Source organism: Schistocerca gregaria, chromosome 10 (genome assembly GCF_023897955.1).
Source record: "Schistocerca gregaria isolate iqSchGreg1 chromosome 10, iqSchGreg1.2, whole genome shotgun sequence".
In the NCBI taxonomy this organism is placed as follows: Eukaryota; Metazoa; Arthropoda; class Insecta; order Orthoptera; family Acrididae; genus Schistocerca; species Schistocerca gregaria.
The window spans coordinates 205,923,219-205,936,133 of NC_064929.1; the positions used below are offsets into that span (position 1 = coordinate 205,923,219).

Here is a 12,915-nt window from a genome sequence, read left to right on the forward strand (position 1 = left end):
AATACAACATTCATATTTCTTTACGCACTACATGAATATGTAATAAAAATGGGGATTCCTACACTACTGGCCATTAAAATTGCTACACCAAGAAGAAATGCAGATGATAAACGGATATTTATTGGACAAACTGACATGTGATTACATCTTCACGCAATATGGGTGCTTAGATACTGAGAAATCAGTACCCAGAACAACCACCTCTCGCCGTAATAACGGCCTTGATACGCCTAGGCAATGAGTTAAACAAAGTTTGGATGGCGTGTACAGGTACAGCTGCCCATCCAGCTTCAACACGACACCACAGTTCATCAAGAGTAGTGACTGGCGTATTGTGACAAGCCAGTTGCTCGGCCACCATTGACCAGACGTTTTCAATTGCTGAGAGATCTGGAGAATGCGCTGGCCAGGGCAGCAGTCGAACATTTTCTGGATCCAGAGAAGTAGGTACAGGACCTGCAACATGCGGTCGTGCATTATCCTGCTGAAATGTAGGGTTTCGCAGGGATCGAATGAAGGGTAACCGCAGCCACGGTCTCCGAGCTGCTGGAAACGTCGTCGAACTGTTCGTGCAGGTGGTTATTGTCTTGCAAACGTCCCCATCTGTTGACTCAGGGATCGAGACGTGCCTGCACGATCCATTACAGCCATGCGGATAAGATGCCTGTCATCTCGACTGCTAGTCATACGAGGCCGTTGGGATCCAGCACGGCATTCCGTATTACTCTCCTGAACCCACCGATTCCATATTCTGCTAACAGTGATTGGATGTCGACCAACGCGAGCAGCAATGTGGCGATACGATAAACCGCAATCGCGATAGGCTGCAATCCGACCTTTATGAAAGTCGGAAACGTGATGGTACGCATTTCTCCTCCTTACACAAGGCATCAGAAGAATGTTTTACCAGGCAACGCCGGTCAACTTCTGTTTTTGTAGTAGGAATCGGTTGGAAACTCTCCTCATGTCAGCATGTTGTAGGTGTCGCCACGTTGTGTGAATGCTCTGAAAATCTAATCATCTGCATATCACAGCATTTTCTTCCTGTCGGTTAAATTTCGAGTCTGTAGCACATCATCATCGTGGTGTAGCAATTTTAATGGCCAGTAGTGTATTTTTTAAAAAAATGCATTTGATATCCGTTTGACCTATGGCAGCGCCATCTAGCAGGCCAACGATAGCGCCATGTGGATTTCCCCTTCAAGCTAGACAAGTTTCGTTCTTTGTAGTTTTTTCGTTTGACGCTTATTTTCGTGAGATATTTGCCCCAGTCACGATCAATGGACCACCCTATATATTTGCACAAACTCCTGGGCAAAAGATTCCGATTAGTATCAAGACTCAGTCTTAATTTGAGAAAAATTTCCGACAGTAAACATTTGGAGATTAGTGTTGAATGGAACTGAAGCATTGGCTATGGGAAAACTAAAAAAAAATTAAATAAAAGAGAAATGAAGGAACAGAGATGAGTTAGTATAGAAGGATGTTCAAAATTAGCTGGAATAATAAGATGAGAAATGAAGAGATTCTCTGTAGAATGGTGACAAAAGGAGCATTTGGATTACATTGACAAGAGGAAAGGACTCAATGATAGTGCTCGCGTTAAGACGTCAAGGAATAACTTCCAGGGTGCTAGCGGAAGCTGTTGGGGGTAAAGGCAGTAGGGGAAGACAGAGATTGTAATATTATTGATTGGCGGCTCCATGGAGTGTTGTGTGCACCACCACCAAATAGTGCAGAGAATTGGAAGGAAAATCAGGATTGGCCGTATTTTGTTGTTTTATTGTCAGTAAAATCGATTTTCGGTCACTTAGTGACCATCCTCAGGTTCTGTAATATACAGAGGGATCCAAAAAAAAAAAAAAAAATGCACCCACTGTTTAAAAGTCCATAACTTGCAAACTAACAGACGGAGTTGTCTCATTTTTGGAGAAAGTGTAGCTTAAAGTCCAACGAAGATATTACTGTAGGTGTTAGAAATAGTCACCATTAACATCCACACACAAACGATGCCACCGAACTGCAGCACGAACTACTGACTGCAACGTGTTCAGTTGGATATTTGCACATGAATGTACGATGGATTCTCGAAGTTCATTCACTGTGCGTGGCTTTTGTCGATAAACGACGTCCTTTAGTGTTCTCCACTGGGGTCAGAGTATAACCACAAGCTTAGAGCGATCACATAAACACAGTTGTATATCACAGCACTGAGGATGGTCAATAACTGATTTTGCTGACAATAAAACAACAAGATTGTAATGTATCTAACAAACGATTGAGGATATTGGGAGCAAGTGTTACTCTCCGCTGAAGAGGTTGGCACAGGAGAGCAAGCTGTGGTGGACCACATCGAACCAGTCAGAAGACTTATGTCAAATGCCATCACGAAGTACCGTGTGGGGTGGCTGAATTTTGTCACATACTATTCATAAATGGGACAGGAGATGAGGGGGCAAGTGTTAGTGTTACCGTAAGTATTCTCAGAAACACATCATCCGCTGGTGTGTACCTTACGCATATAGATGTACCGGGTGATCAAAAAGTCAGTATAAATTTGAAAAAATTATAAACCACGGAATAATGTAGATAGAGAGGTAAAAATTGACACACATGCTTGGAGTGACATGGGGTTTTATTGGAACAAAAAAAAAAGTTCACAAAATGTCCGATAGATGGACCTGGACAGCAAAACGACAGTAACTGCTACCGTGACGGGTGAGAGGTACGCCGATATGTCACAGAAACGCATCATCCCCAGCCTGGCTGATAAACACCTGCTGGAGCGTACCATGTATATGCAGGATGGCGCCCCACCCCATATAGCTAGACGCGTGAAAGATCTCTTGCGCGCGTCGTTTGGTGATGATCGTGTGCTCAGCCGCCACTTTCGTCATGCTTGGCCTCCCAGGTCCGTGCGGTTATTGGGTTTGGGGTTACCTGAAGTCGCAAGTGTATCGTGATCGTCCGACATCTCTAGGGATGCTGAAAGACAACATCCGACGCCAGTGCCTCACCATAACTCTGGACATGCTTTACAGCACTGTTCACATTATTCCTCGGCTACAGCTATTGTTGAGGAATGATGGTGGACATATTGAGCATTTCCTGTAAAGAACATCATCTTTGCTTTGTCTCACTTTGTTATGCTAATTATTGCTATTCTGATCAGATGAAGCGCCAACTGTCGGACATTTTTTGAACTTTTGTATTTTTTTGGTTCTAATAAAACCCCATGTCATTCCAAGCATGTATGTCAATTTGTACCTCTCTATCTACATTATTCCGTAATGTAATTAGTTTTCTAATTTATACCGACTTTTTGACCACCCAGTAGGAGGAAGGCTCTTGTCACTTTTATCACTGAAGCTATTTGGTGAAGCAGAATCCAGTGCTTCAGCATTTGTAACACCGACCCTTACCTTTTGCACACACGCAGTCTTGATCTTCGGCAGCCACGATGCATCCATCCTCCCCTCGAAGCTGCTCAGAACACAGGCGGGCGGGGCAAGGCACCCTGCAGACAGCTCCGGTGGTGTCTCGGCTGTCGCGCACAAACCCCTCCAGGCACGTACACGTGTTCGGGGCTGTACAGGTGGCGTTGACACACGTGGTACTGCACGTGGGCTGGCACACCGAGGCGGTGTCGTCCCCGGGTGCGGGGCTGAATCCGTCCCAGCAGCGACACGTGTCCGGCTCCACGCAGTCCGCGTTGGTACAGGGCTGCATGCAGAGTGGCTCGCACAACGAACCGTTCTTCCGGTACCCTCTCCAGCACTTGCATTTGTTGGGTCCCGTGCACTCGCCGTGGTCGCACGCGGGTTTGCACTGTGGGACGCACGTTACCTGCCCTGTCTCGACGGTCGCCAGTTCGTACCCCGTCCAACATTCGCACTTGTCGGGAGCTACGCAGCTTCCGTAGCCGCAGTTGCTTTTACATTTGGGTCTACACCTTCCGATGCGCAATTCGTACCCTTCTAAGCAGATGCACCTAAAAAAAGAAACAAAACAAAAAAGATGGTTATGTTGTTGTGTTGTAGTGATTTCTCCATCATAAGAGGATCACTCCAAAAGAAATACAAACTATTTTTGAAAAAAAATTCAGTTTTCATTCTGCATGTGTGAAGTGTTGCAGTGTGTAGACACATCCTACCCGCTTGTTTTAAAACTTAGTTCAACCTGTTCCCGTGAGTGGCGCCATCACAGCATGTCTTCAAGATGGCTGCTACACTTGACGTTCGTCAGAAGCAACGTGCTGTCATAGAATTCCTGTACTGTGAAAACGAGACAGTGGGAAACATCCACAAGAGGTAGAAACAGGTGTATGGAGATGCTGCTGTCGACCGCAGTACCGTTAGTCGGTGGGCAAGCAGGTTACGTGACGAAAGCGGGCACGGCAATATTGAGGAGTGTCCTCGCAGCGGCGGGCCTCGTACTGCACACACTCCAGACAATGTGCAGAGAGTTAACGAACTGGTGATTGCTGACAGACGCATCTCAATTGTCACGCTACATTGGGATAGCGGAAGGAAGTGTTCGCAGAATACTGAAAGTGTTGGCGTTAAAAAAGGTTTGTGCCAGGTGTGTTCCTAGGATGTTGACAGTGGCTCACAAAGAAACAAGAAAAACGATCTGCAGCGAACTTTTGGGATAGTACGAGAATGACGGAGATGAATTTCTTGGAAGAATTGTGACAGGTGATCAAAAATGGCTCCAAAATTTTTCACCAGAGACGAAGAGGCAATCAATGGAGTGGCATCATGCAAATTCACCCAAGAAAAAAAGTCCAAAACCACACCTTCTGCTGGAAAAGTTATGCCTACAGTACTTTTCGATTCCGAAGGGCCCTTGCTTGTGGACATCATGCCAAGCGGAACCACCATAAGTTCTGATGCATATGTGACGACACTGAAGAAACTTGAAGCTCGGATGGGCCGTGATCCACCACATCGGCAAAAGCAGGATGTTTTGCTGTTGCGCGACAATGCACGGCCACATGTCAGTCAAAAAAACCGTGGAAGCGATCACAAAACTCGGATGGACAACACTGAACCACCCGCCTTACAGTTCTGACCTGGCTCCATGTGACTATCATCTCTTTGGGAAACTGAAAGACTCATTTCGTGGAACAAGGTTTGAAGATGATGACTCCCTTGTGCACGCTGCCAAACAGTGGCTCCAACAGGTTGGTCCAGAATTTTACCGTGCGGGTATACAGGCGCTGGTTCGTAGATGGCGTAAGACAGCTGCGAGGGATGGAAAGTATGTGGAGAAGTGAAAATATTGTTTCTAAGGGACGTATCTACACACTGTAAAATTTTCACACATGTAGAATAAAAGATGGATTTAAAAAAAATAGTGTGCATTTCTTTTGGTGTGATCCTTGTACTTTGTTGCAGAGACTTAGGTGTAATACGTGCTGTATCATCCGGCCACAGTTACAGCATGTCTAGTTTCCTGCTAGAGGGTGGTACTGTTCCTCATACAGCATGCCATAGTAATTGGTAATGTTGTGTCCGATTTACTTGTCTTGCTGACTCACCTTGTAGTGGATGTGATACAGCGTCGTACATAATAGTTGCCTATTCCAGAGCTTGCCGACATAGTGTTTACTTGGGAAGAGGCAAATGGACCGGGCGGCGGACTGCACGTATCAAGAGACCTACCCCGCTGGCAACAACCACGGCACACACTGTTTCAACAGTGTTCCGCTGTACCCGAAATGTTCGGACACCAGACTTGTACGAAAACGTGATTACCAGTGTGCAAGGCGACCACCGTGTCAGTACCAGGCAGCTGGCGCGCCAGTACAGGGTAAGCCAGGCGACCGTGCGGAACATTCTCCATGATAACTGTTGCTACCCTTATCACTTAAAGCGTGTGCAGGGCTTACTAGCGTCTTTCCACATCGACAGCAGTTTCGTCACTGGTTTTTTTCAACAGGCAACCACGATTCTGGGATCTGTGCCTTTCATCACATTCACAGATGAGGCCACCTTTACGCGGAGTGATACACTACCGGCCATTAAAATTGCTACACCACGAACATGACGTGCTACACACGCGAAATTTAACCGACAGCAAGGAGACGCTGTGATATGCAAATGATTAGCTTTTCAGAGCATTCACACGAGGTTGGCGCCGGTGGCGACACCTACAACGTGCTGACATGAGGAAAGTTTCCAACCGATTTCTCATACACTGACAGCAGTTGACCGGCGTTGCCTGTTGAAACGTTGCTGTGATGCCTCGTGTAACGAGCAAAAAAACGTACCATCGCGTTTCCGACTTTGATCAAGATCGGATTGTAGCCTATACCGATTGCGGTTTATCGTATCGCGACATTGCTGCTCGCGTTGGTCGACATCGAATGACTGTTAGCACAATATGGAATGGATGGGTTCAGGAGGGTAATACGGAACGCCGTGCTGGATCCCAACGGCCTCGTATCACTAGCAGTCGAGATGACAGGCATCTTATCCACATGGCTGTAAAGGATCGCGCAACCACGTCTCGATCTCTGAGTCAACAGATGGGGACGTTTGCAAGACAACAACCATCTCGAACAATTCGACGACGTTTGCAGCAGCATGGACTATCAGCTCGGAGACCGTGGCTGCGGTTACTCTTGACGCTGCATCACAGACAGGAGCGCCTGCGTTGGTGTACTCAACAACGAACCTGGGTGCACGAATGGCAAAACGCCATTTATTCGGATGAATCCAGGTTCTGTTTACAGCATCATGATGGTCGCATCCGTGTTTGCCGACATCGCCGTGAACGCACATTGGAAGCGTGTATTCGTCACCTCCATACTGGCGTATCATCCGGCGTGATGGTATGGGGTGCCATTAGTTACACATCTCGGTCACCTCTTGTTCACATTGACGGCAGTTTGAACACTGGACGTAACATTTCAGATGTGTCACGACCCGTGGCTCTACCCTCCATTCGATCACTGCGAAACCCTACATTTCAGCAGGATAATGCACGATCGCATGTACGAGTCTTTCTGGATACAGAAAATGTTCGACTGCTGCCCTGGCCAACACATTCTCCAGATCTCTCAACAATTGAAAACGTCTGCTCAATGGTTGCCGAGCAACTGGCTCGTCACAATACGCCAGTCACTACTCTTGATGAACTGTGGTATCGTGTTGAAGCTGCATGGGCAGCTGTACCTGTACACGCCATCCAAGCTCTGTTTGACTTAATGCACAGCCGTATCAAGGCCGTTATTATGGGCAGAGGTGGTTGTTCTGGGTATTTATTTCTCAGGATCTATGCACTCAAATTGCGTGAAAATGTAATCACACATCAGTACTAGTATAATATATTTGTCCAATGAATACCCATTTCTTCTTGGTGTAGCAACTTTATTGGTCAGTACGGTAGGTCTAAGTTCTATGGGACTGATGACCTCAGATGTTAAGTCCCATAGTGCTCAGAGCCATTTGAACCGTTTTTGAAACAATCTGCGCCACAACTGAAATTAAAAAAAATGGTTCAAAAGGCCCTGAGCACTATGGGACTTAAGTGATGAGGTCACCAGTCCCCTAGAACTTAGAACTACTTAAACCTAACTAACCTAAGGACATCACACACATCCATGCCCGGAGCAGGAGTCGAACCTGCGACCGTAGCGGGCGCGCGGTACCAGATTGTAGCGCCTAGAACCTCGCGGCCACTCCTGCCGGCAACTGGAATCACTATTGCTTTGTTCACGGCGAAGAAAGCTAACCTTCATGAGCACACTCAAGACGGAAAAATTTCAGTTTCAGCGCTAAAAGCAAACAGTACCTTGTCGCTATCATTGGTTACTTGAACCTATCCTCATACTGGTTACTCGATCTGACACGTTACCAACCGGTGAGCAGTCCTGGCTGGCACTTGGTTGCAGGCTAAAGGCGACTCAGGCAAATTCCAGACGAAAAAAGAATTACAGGAAGAAAAGTAAGAGGAAATAAAAGAGTCAATGCGATGGTGAAAAACGGTGCGGCAAAGAATTAGAATCAAAAAAATTGCATCTGAATCAGTTAACCAATTAAAATAATAATTAAACTCTTTTGATGAAATTTAGAAGTAAAAAAATTACACTACATTTGATGAGATGTGAACCTACGACCTTCTATTCAGGAGGTTAATGCTCTAACGGTTCTGCTACACCCCATCACGGGATAGAGCATTTGTATTTATGACTACAGTTTCCCAGTCACGACGAGGAACTGCAGCCTTAAGAAATTCGGCTTTACGCAACGTCTTGCAAAGCTTATCTGATGTAAGCCAGTATATATATATATATATATATATATATATATATATATATATATATATATATATATATATATATATTCTGAAGGTGGCAGGGGTAAAATACAGGGAGCGAAAGGCTATTTACAATTTTTACAGATACCAGATGGCAGTTATAAGAGTTGACGGGAATGAAAGGGAAGCAGTAGTTGGGAAGGGAGTGAGACATGCTTGTAGCCTATCCCCAATGTTATTCAATCTGTATATTGAGCAAGCAGTAAATGAAACAAAAGAAAAATTCCGAGTAGGTATTAAAATCCGTGGAGAAGGAATGAAAGCTTTGAGGTTCGCCGATGACATTGTAATTCTGTCAGAAACAGCAAAGGCCTTGGAAGAGCAGTTTAACGGAATGGACAATGTCTTGAAAGAAGGGTATAAGGTGAACATCAACAAAATCAAAACAAGGATAATGGAATGTAGTCGAATTAACACGGGTGATGCTGAGGGAATTAGATTAGGAAATGAGACACTCCAAGTAGTAGATGAGTTCTGCTATTTGGGGAGCAAAATAACTGATGATGGTCGAAGTAGAGAGGATATAAAATGTAAACTGGCAATGGCAAGGAAAGCGTTTCTGAAGAAGAAAAATTTGTGAACATCGAGTATTGATTTAAGTGTCAGGAAGTCGTTTCTGGAAGTATTTGTATGGAGTGTAGCCATGTATGGAAGTGGAACATGGACAATAAATAGTTTAGACAAGAAGAGAATAGAAGCTTTCGAAATGTGGCACAACTTGACTAGAAGAAGGGATCGGTTGGTAGGACATGTTCTGAGGCATCAAGGGATCACCAATTTAGTACTGGATGGCAGTGTGGAGAGTAAAAATCGTAGAGGTAGACCAAGACATGAATACACTAAGCAGATTCAGAAGGATGTAGGTTGCAGTAGGTACTGGGAGATGAAGAAGCTTACACAGGATAGAGTAGCATGGAGAGCTGCACCAAACCAGTCTCAGGACTGGAGCCCACAACAACAACATATCCTGTCTAGAGGACAGATTTTTAAATTTTTTTACTGTTCAGCTTTGTATAGCTCATTGAGTGTTCCGAACAGTATTTTGTTGCGCAGTGTTGTATTTTCAATCAGGACTATCTTTCCCTGTATTCCTCCTTTTTGTATGTGGTAGTTCTCTTTTGTGAGTTTTTGATAGAGACTGTTGCTTTCCCTGAAGATCTTGAGGTCAGCGTCCGTGTTTTTTGGGTGGTAGTTATCTTGTATTAGATAGTCTGCAAAATTGGAGTGTGTTCTATCACTTCTTAGGTCTCTGAGGTGTTCAGAGTACGTCGTTTTGAAATTTCTGTATGTTGTGCCTATGTATACCGACTGGCATGAACCACAGATTAAATGATATATTGCAGCTTTGGAGAATTCGTCTGCAGAGGTGTTCTTAGATCTTAGATTCCTATGTACTGTGCTTTTTGTGCGGAAGGTATTTGTAGCCCATGTTTCTTTAGTATGTTTTCCACCCTGTCAACGATTTTGTTACTGTATGTTAGTATGTGCCACGCTGTACTCTTTGTAGGGTGTTCCCGGTATCCTGTGTTTGTCTGGAGCTTGTGGTTTTGGTTCTCTATTGTAGCTGGTGATCTGTTGATGGTTTGTTCTCTTTTAATTTGTTTTTTTAATTTTGTTGTTCAGTTTGTTTATCATTTGTGTGTTGTACCCATTGGCCCTGGCTATTTGGTGTATTGTATTTAGTTCCTGTGTGTAGCTGAATGTGGCCAGTGGAGTTCTGTTGAGTCTGTGTATCATGTGTCTGAAGCTTGAGAGTTTGTGTGCTTGGGGGTGGTTGGAGTTGATGTGAATGGTTTTACTTGTGGGTAGGTTTCCTGAAAATTCCAAAATTATGTTTGATTGTGTGTATTGTAATGTCTAAGAAATTAAGCTTCATTTTCTCTTCTGTCTCAATGGCGAATTTTATTTTTGGGTGAACTGTATTTATGTAACTGTGTGATTGTTTTAATTGGGTATCTGCTTCATCAATAAAAAATGATGTTATCTACATATCGGTATCAGTATATAATCTTAAATTGTTTTGGATGTATGATTTCACTGAATATTTCGTTTTCAATGTGGTTTAGAAATATGTTTGCAAATAGACCACTGATGGGTGAGCCCATTCATAGGCCATCTTTTTGCAGATAGAACTCTTTGTTGAAAGTGAAGTAGTTCTGTTCTGTTATAATCTTTAGGGTGGCTTATATTTTATCTATATATGTTCTTGTTATGTCCCCTTGATACTGCAGTTGTTTTTTTAACAATGCTGATTGTTTCTTCTGTTGGCACATTTGTGTACATGGATGTGTTGTCAAAAGATGCCAGGGTTGCTGTTGATGGTATGTTTATATCTTTTATCTTTTCTATCAGTTCACTGATGATTTTTAGGTTTCTGTTATTTGTGAAAGTGAATAACTTCTGTAGTGATGTATGTAAGTGTCTAGCTAGGTGGTAAAATGGTGTATTTTTGAAACTGATTATGGGCCTGATTGTACAGTTATTCTTATGTATCTTTGGTAAACTACTGAGAGAGGGTGCTTTGGAATTCTGTGTCATGCATTTGGCTTGAGTTTCCGTGGCAGTGACTCTGAGGGTTTTCAAGACTTTTTGAATATTTCTTTGGTATTTATGCTAGGATAACTGATTTTCTTGATTATATTGTTTTGTTCTATCAATTTTTCTGTTTTCTTGATGTACTCTGCCTCATTCATCAGCACAAGTGTATTCCATTTGTCTGCTCTAGTAACGATTGCATTGGGTTTTTGAAGTTTTTTGTTTTGTTTTATACATATATTTTGCTCTATTATTTTTTGTTTCTGAGATGATGTGGGTCTTGTTCTCCTTTATTATGTGTTTTATCTCTTCTGCTACAAATTATCATCTCAAGTTGGCATTGAAGTTTGGGTTCTCCAACTTTCCTTGTTGCTTTATTATGCATTCTATTTCTGTGAACAGGTTTTCTACGATTTTGTGTGACAGGTTTGTGTTTATGTTGTGTTTAGGACCCTTTTCAAGTAATTATCTTTCTTGTTTTATGTCAGTTAAATTGACAAGTCTGTCATCGAACAGATGTTGGGTCCCTACTCTGTCTTCTTTATCTATTGTTGTGGCAGATCTCATGAGGTGATTCAGTTTTTTATTTTGTGTTTCTTTCTTTTTGTTCATTAGTGTTTCCGTGTAAGACCTGATTTCTTGAGTTATGTCATTGAAATGGGTTGGTGTATTCAAGAGATTGGCTAATTCAAGGTGTGTTTTGTACATCTGAAGATTAAGCTGCCGGGTTTTCAAAATCAGCGCCATAACAAACACAAGACCAACGATGAACAAGTGGGCAACGACAATAACAAACCACCTCTAACTGAGTGTGTCGTCAGAAACGTCTGCTCAGATCACATTTTCGTCACATTTTGTGCAAGTGCATGTGAGGTGAAGTAGTGAGCGGAAATTCGTGAAAAACTGAGTGAAAAAAATGTACAAAATAGCAGTTTATTGAGACACAAACCAGGGGCACGAAACAGGCCGAAAAATTTAAGTACAGAAACGTACCTAACCTCTACCTTCGAAACAGCTCTCCACAAACACGCAATAATTTTCTTCGTGGCTAGTTTGCAGATAGCATGCTGTAAAAAATACGACGAAAACGAGCACTAAAATCGATGCATAGTAATACAGTGGAGTTAGAGAAGTAATTTTAAGGTGAGTGTCTAAACCAAACTAAGAAAATTGCAAACACTGTACTGCTTAGGCGTGCTGTAGTTAAATTATTACACATTGTACTTTACAGAAATAAAAATGTGACCCACAGACGATAACACATCGCTGTCGAAACATGTCTGGGTGAATAAAAAAATTGTTCAAATGGCTATGAGCACTATGTGACTTAACCTGTGAGGTAATCAGTCCCCTAGAACTTTTTAAGAAGTTCTGAGTTCTGACTGACCTAAGGACATCACACACATCCATGCCTGAGGCAGGATTCGAACCTGATAGTGTAGCGGTCGCACGGCTCCAGACTGTAGAACTGCTCGGCCACTACAGCTGCCCTCAGTGAATATGAAAAACAAACTAATTATATATGCATCAGACAAATTTCCAAGAAACCCTACTTTTACATTGCAAACACGGAAGAACAAAAAGAGGAGTTTCAAACCTTAGTCAAATGAGGTACGATTTTATATGTATAGACTGACGTGGCGAGTGAAAACTTATATGTTGGCTGGGAATATCTAAGTACTTTCACATGTGTTTCAGGATGGGTTCCCCATTTTATGTTCAATGCTGAGGTGTAATTCCAGAACATGGAGAGCCTCGGCGATTCTGTTTGTGTGTAAGGTGGAATTTAAATGTAGGCGGGTGTGGCAATTTGGATCGAGGGGGGTAGCATGTGAGGGTAATTCGTGCAGTTTTTTAAACTGCTGTGGCAAGGTGGTTCAGTGGCTGACGCACCAGAAGGAGGCCCAGGTTCGATTCTCGGCATTAGTACGAGTTTTCACTCGCTGCTTCAATCTATATACATAAAACGATATCAGTATGAGAATGTGCTGGCGTAAGCTGTCGCCAGCACATCTGTCGCCAAAGATTAAGCGTGAAATTCGATAGTAGGCACTG

At 43.3% G+C, this 12,915-nt stretch overlaps 1 protein-coding gene across 5 annotated transcripts in view; it reads right to left on the reverse strand.

Annotated features, from left to right (window-relative positions):
• The window catches only part of LOC126293178 (platelet endothelial aggregation receptor 1-like), a 150,373-nt gene that overhangs the window by 28,122 nt on the left and 109,336 nt on the right, over nucleotides 1-12,915 (reverse strand). For all 5 annotated transcript variants that reach the window (XM_049986280.1, XM_049986278.1, XM_049986279.1 and 2 more), the window contains one exon: nucleotides 3,423-3,991. In XM_049986280.1, coding sequence (XP_049842237.1) covers nucleotides 3,423-3,991 — 569 coding nt within the window. The remainder of the gene's footprint in view (nucleotides 1-3,422; nucleotides 3,992-12,915) is intronic.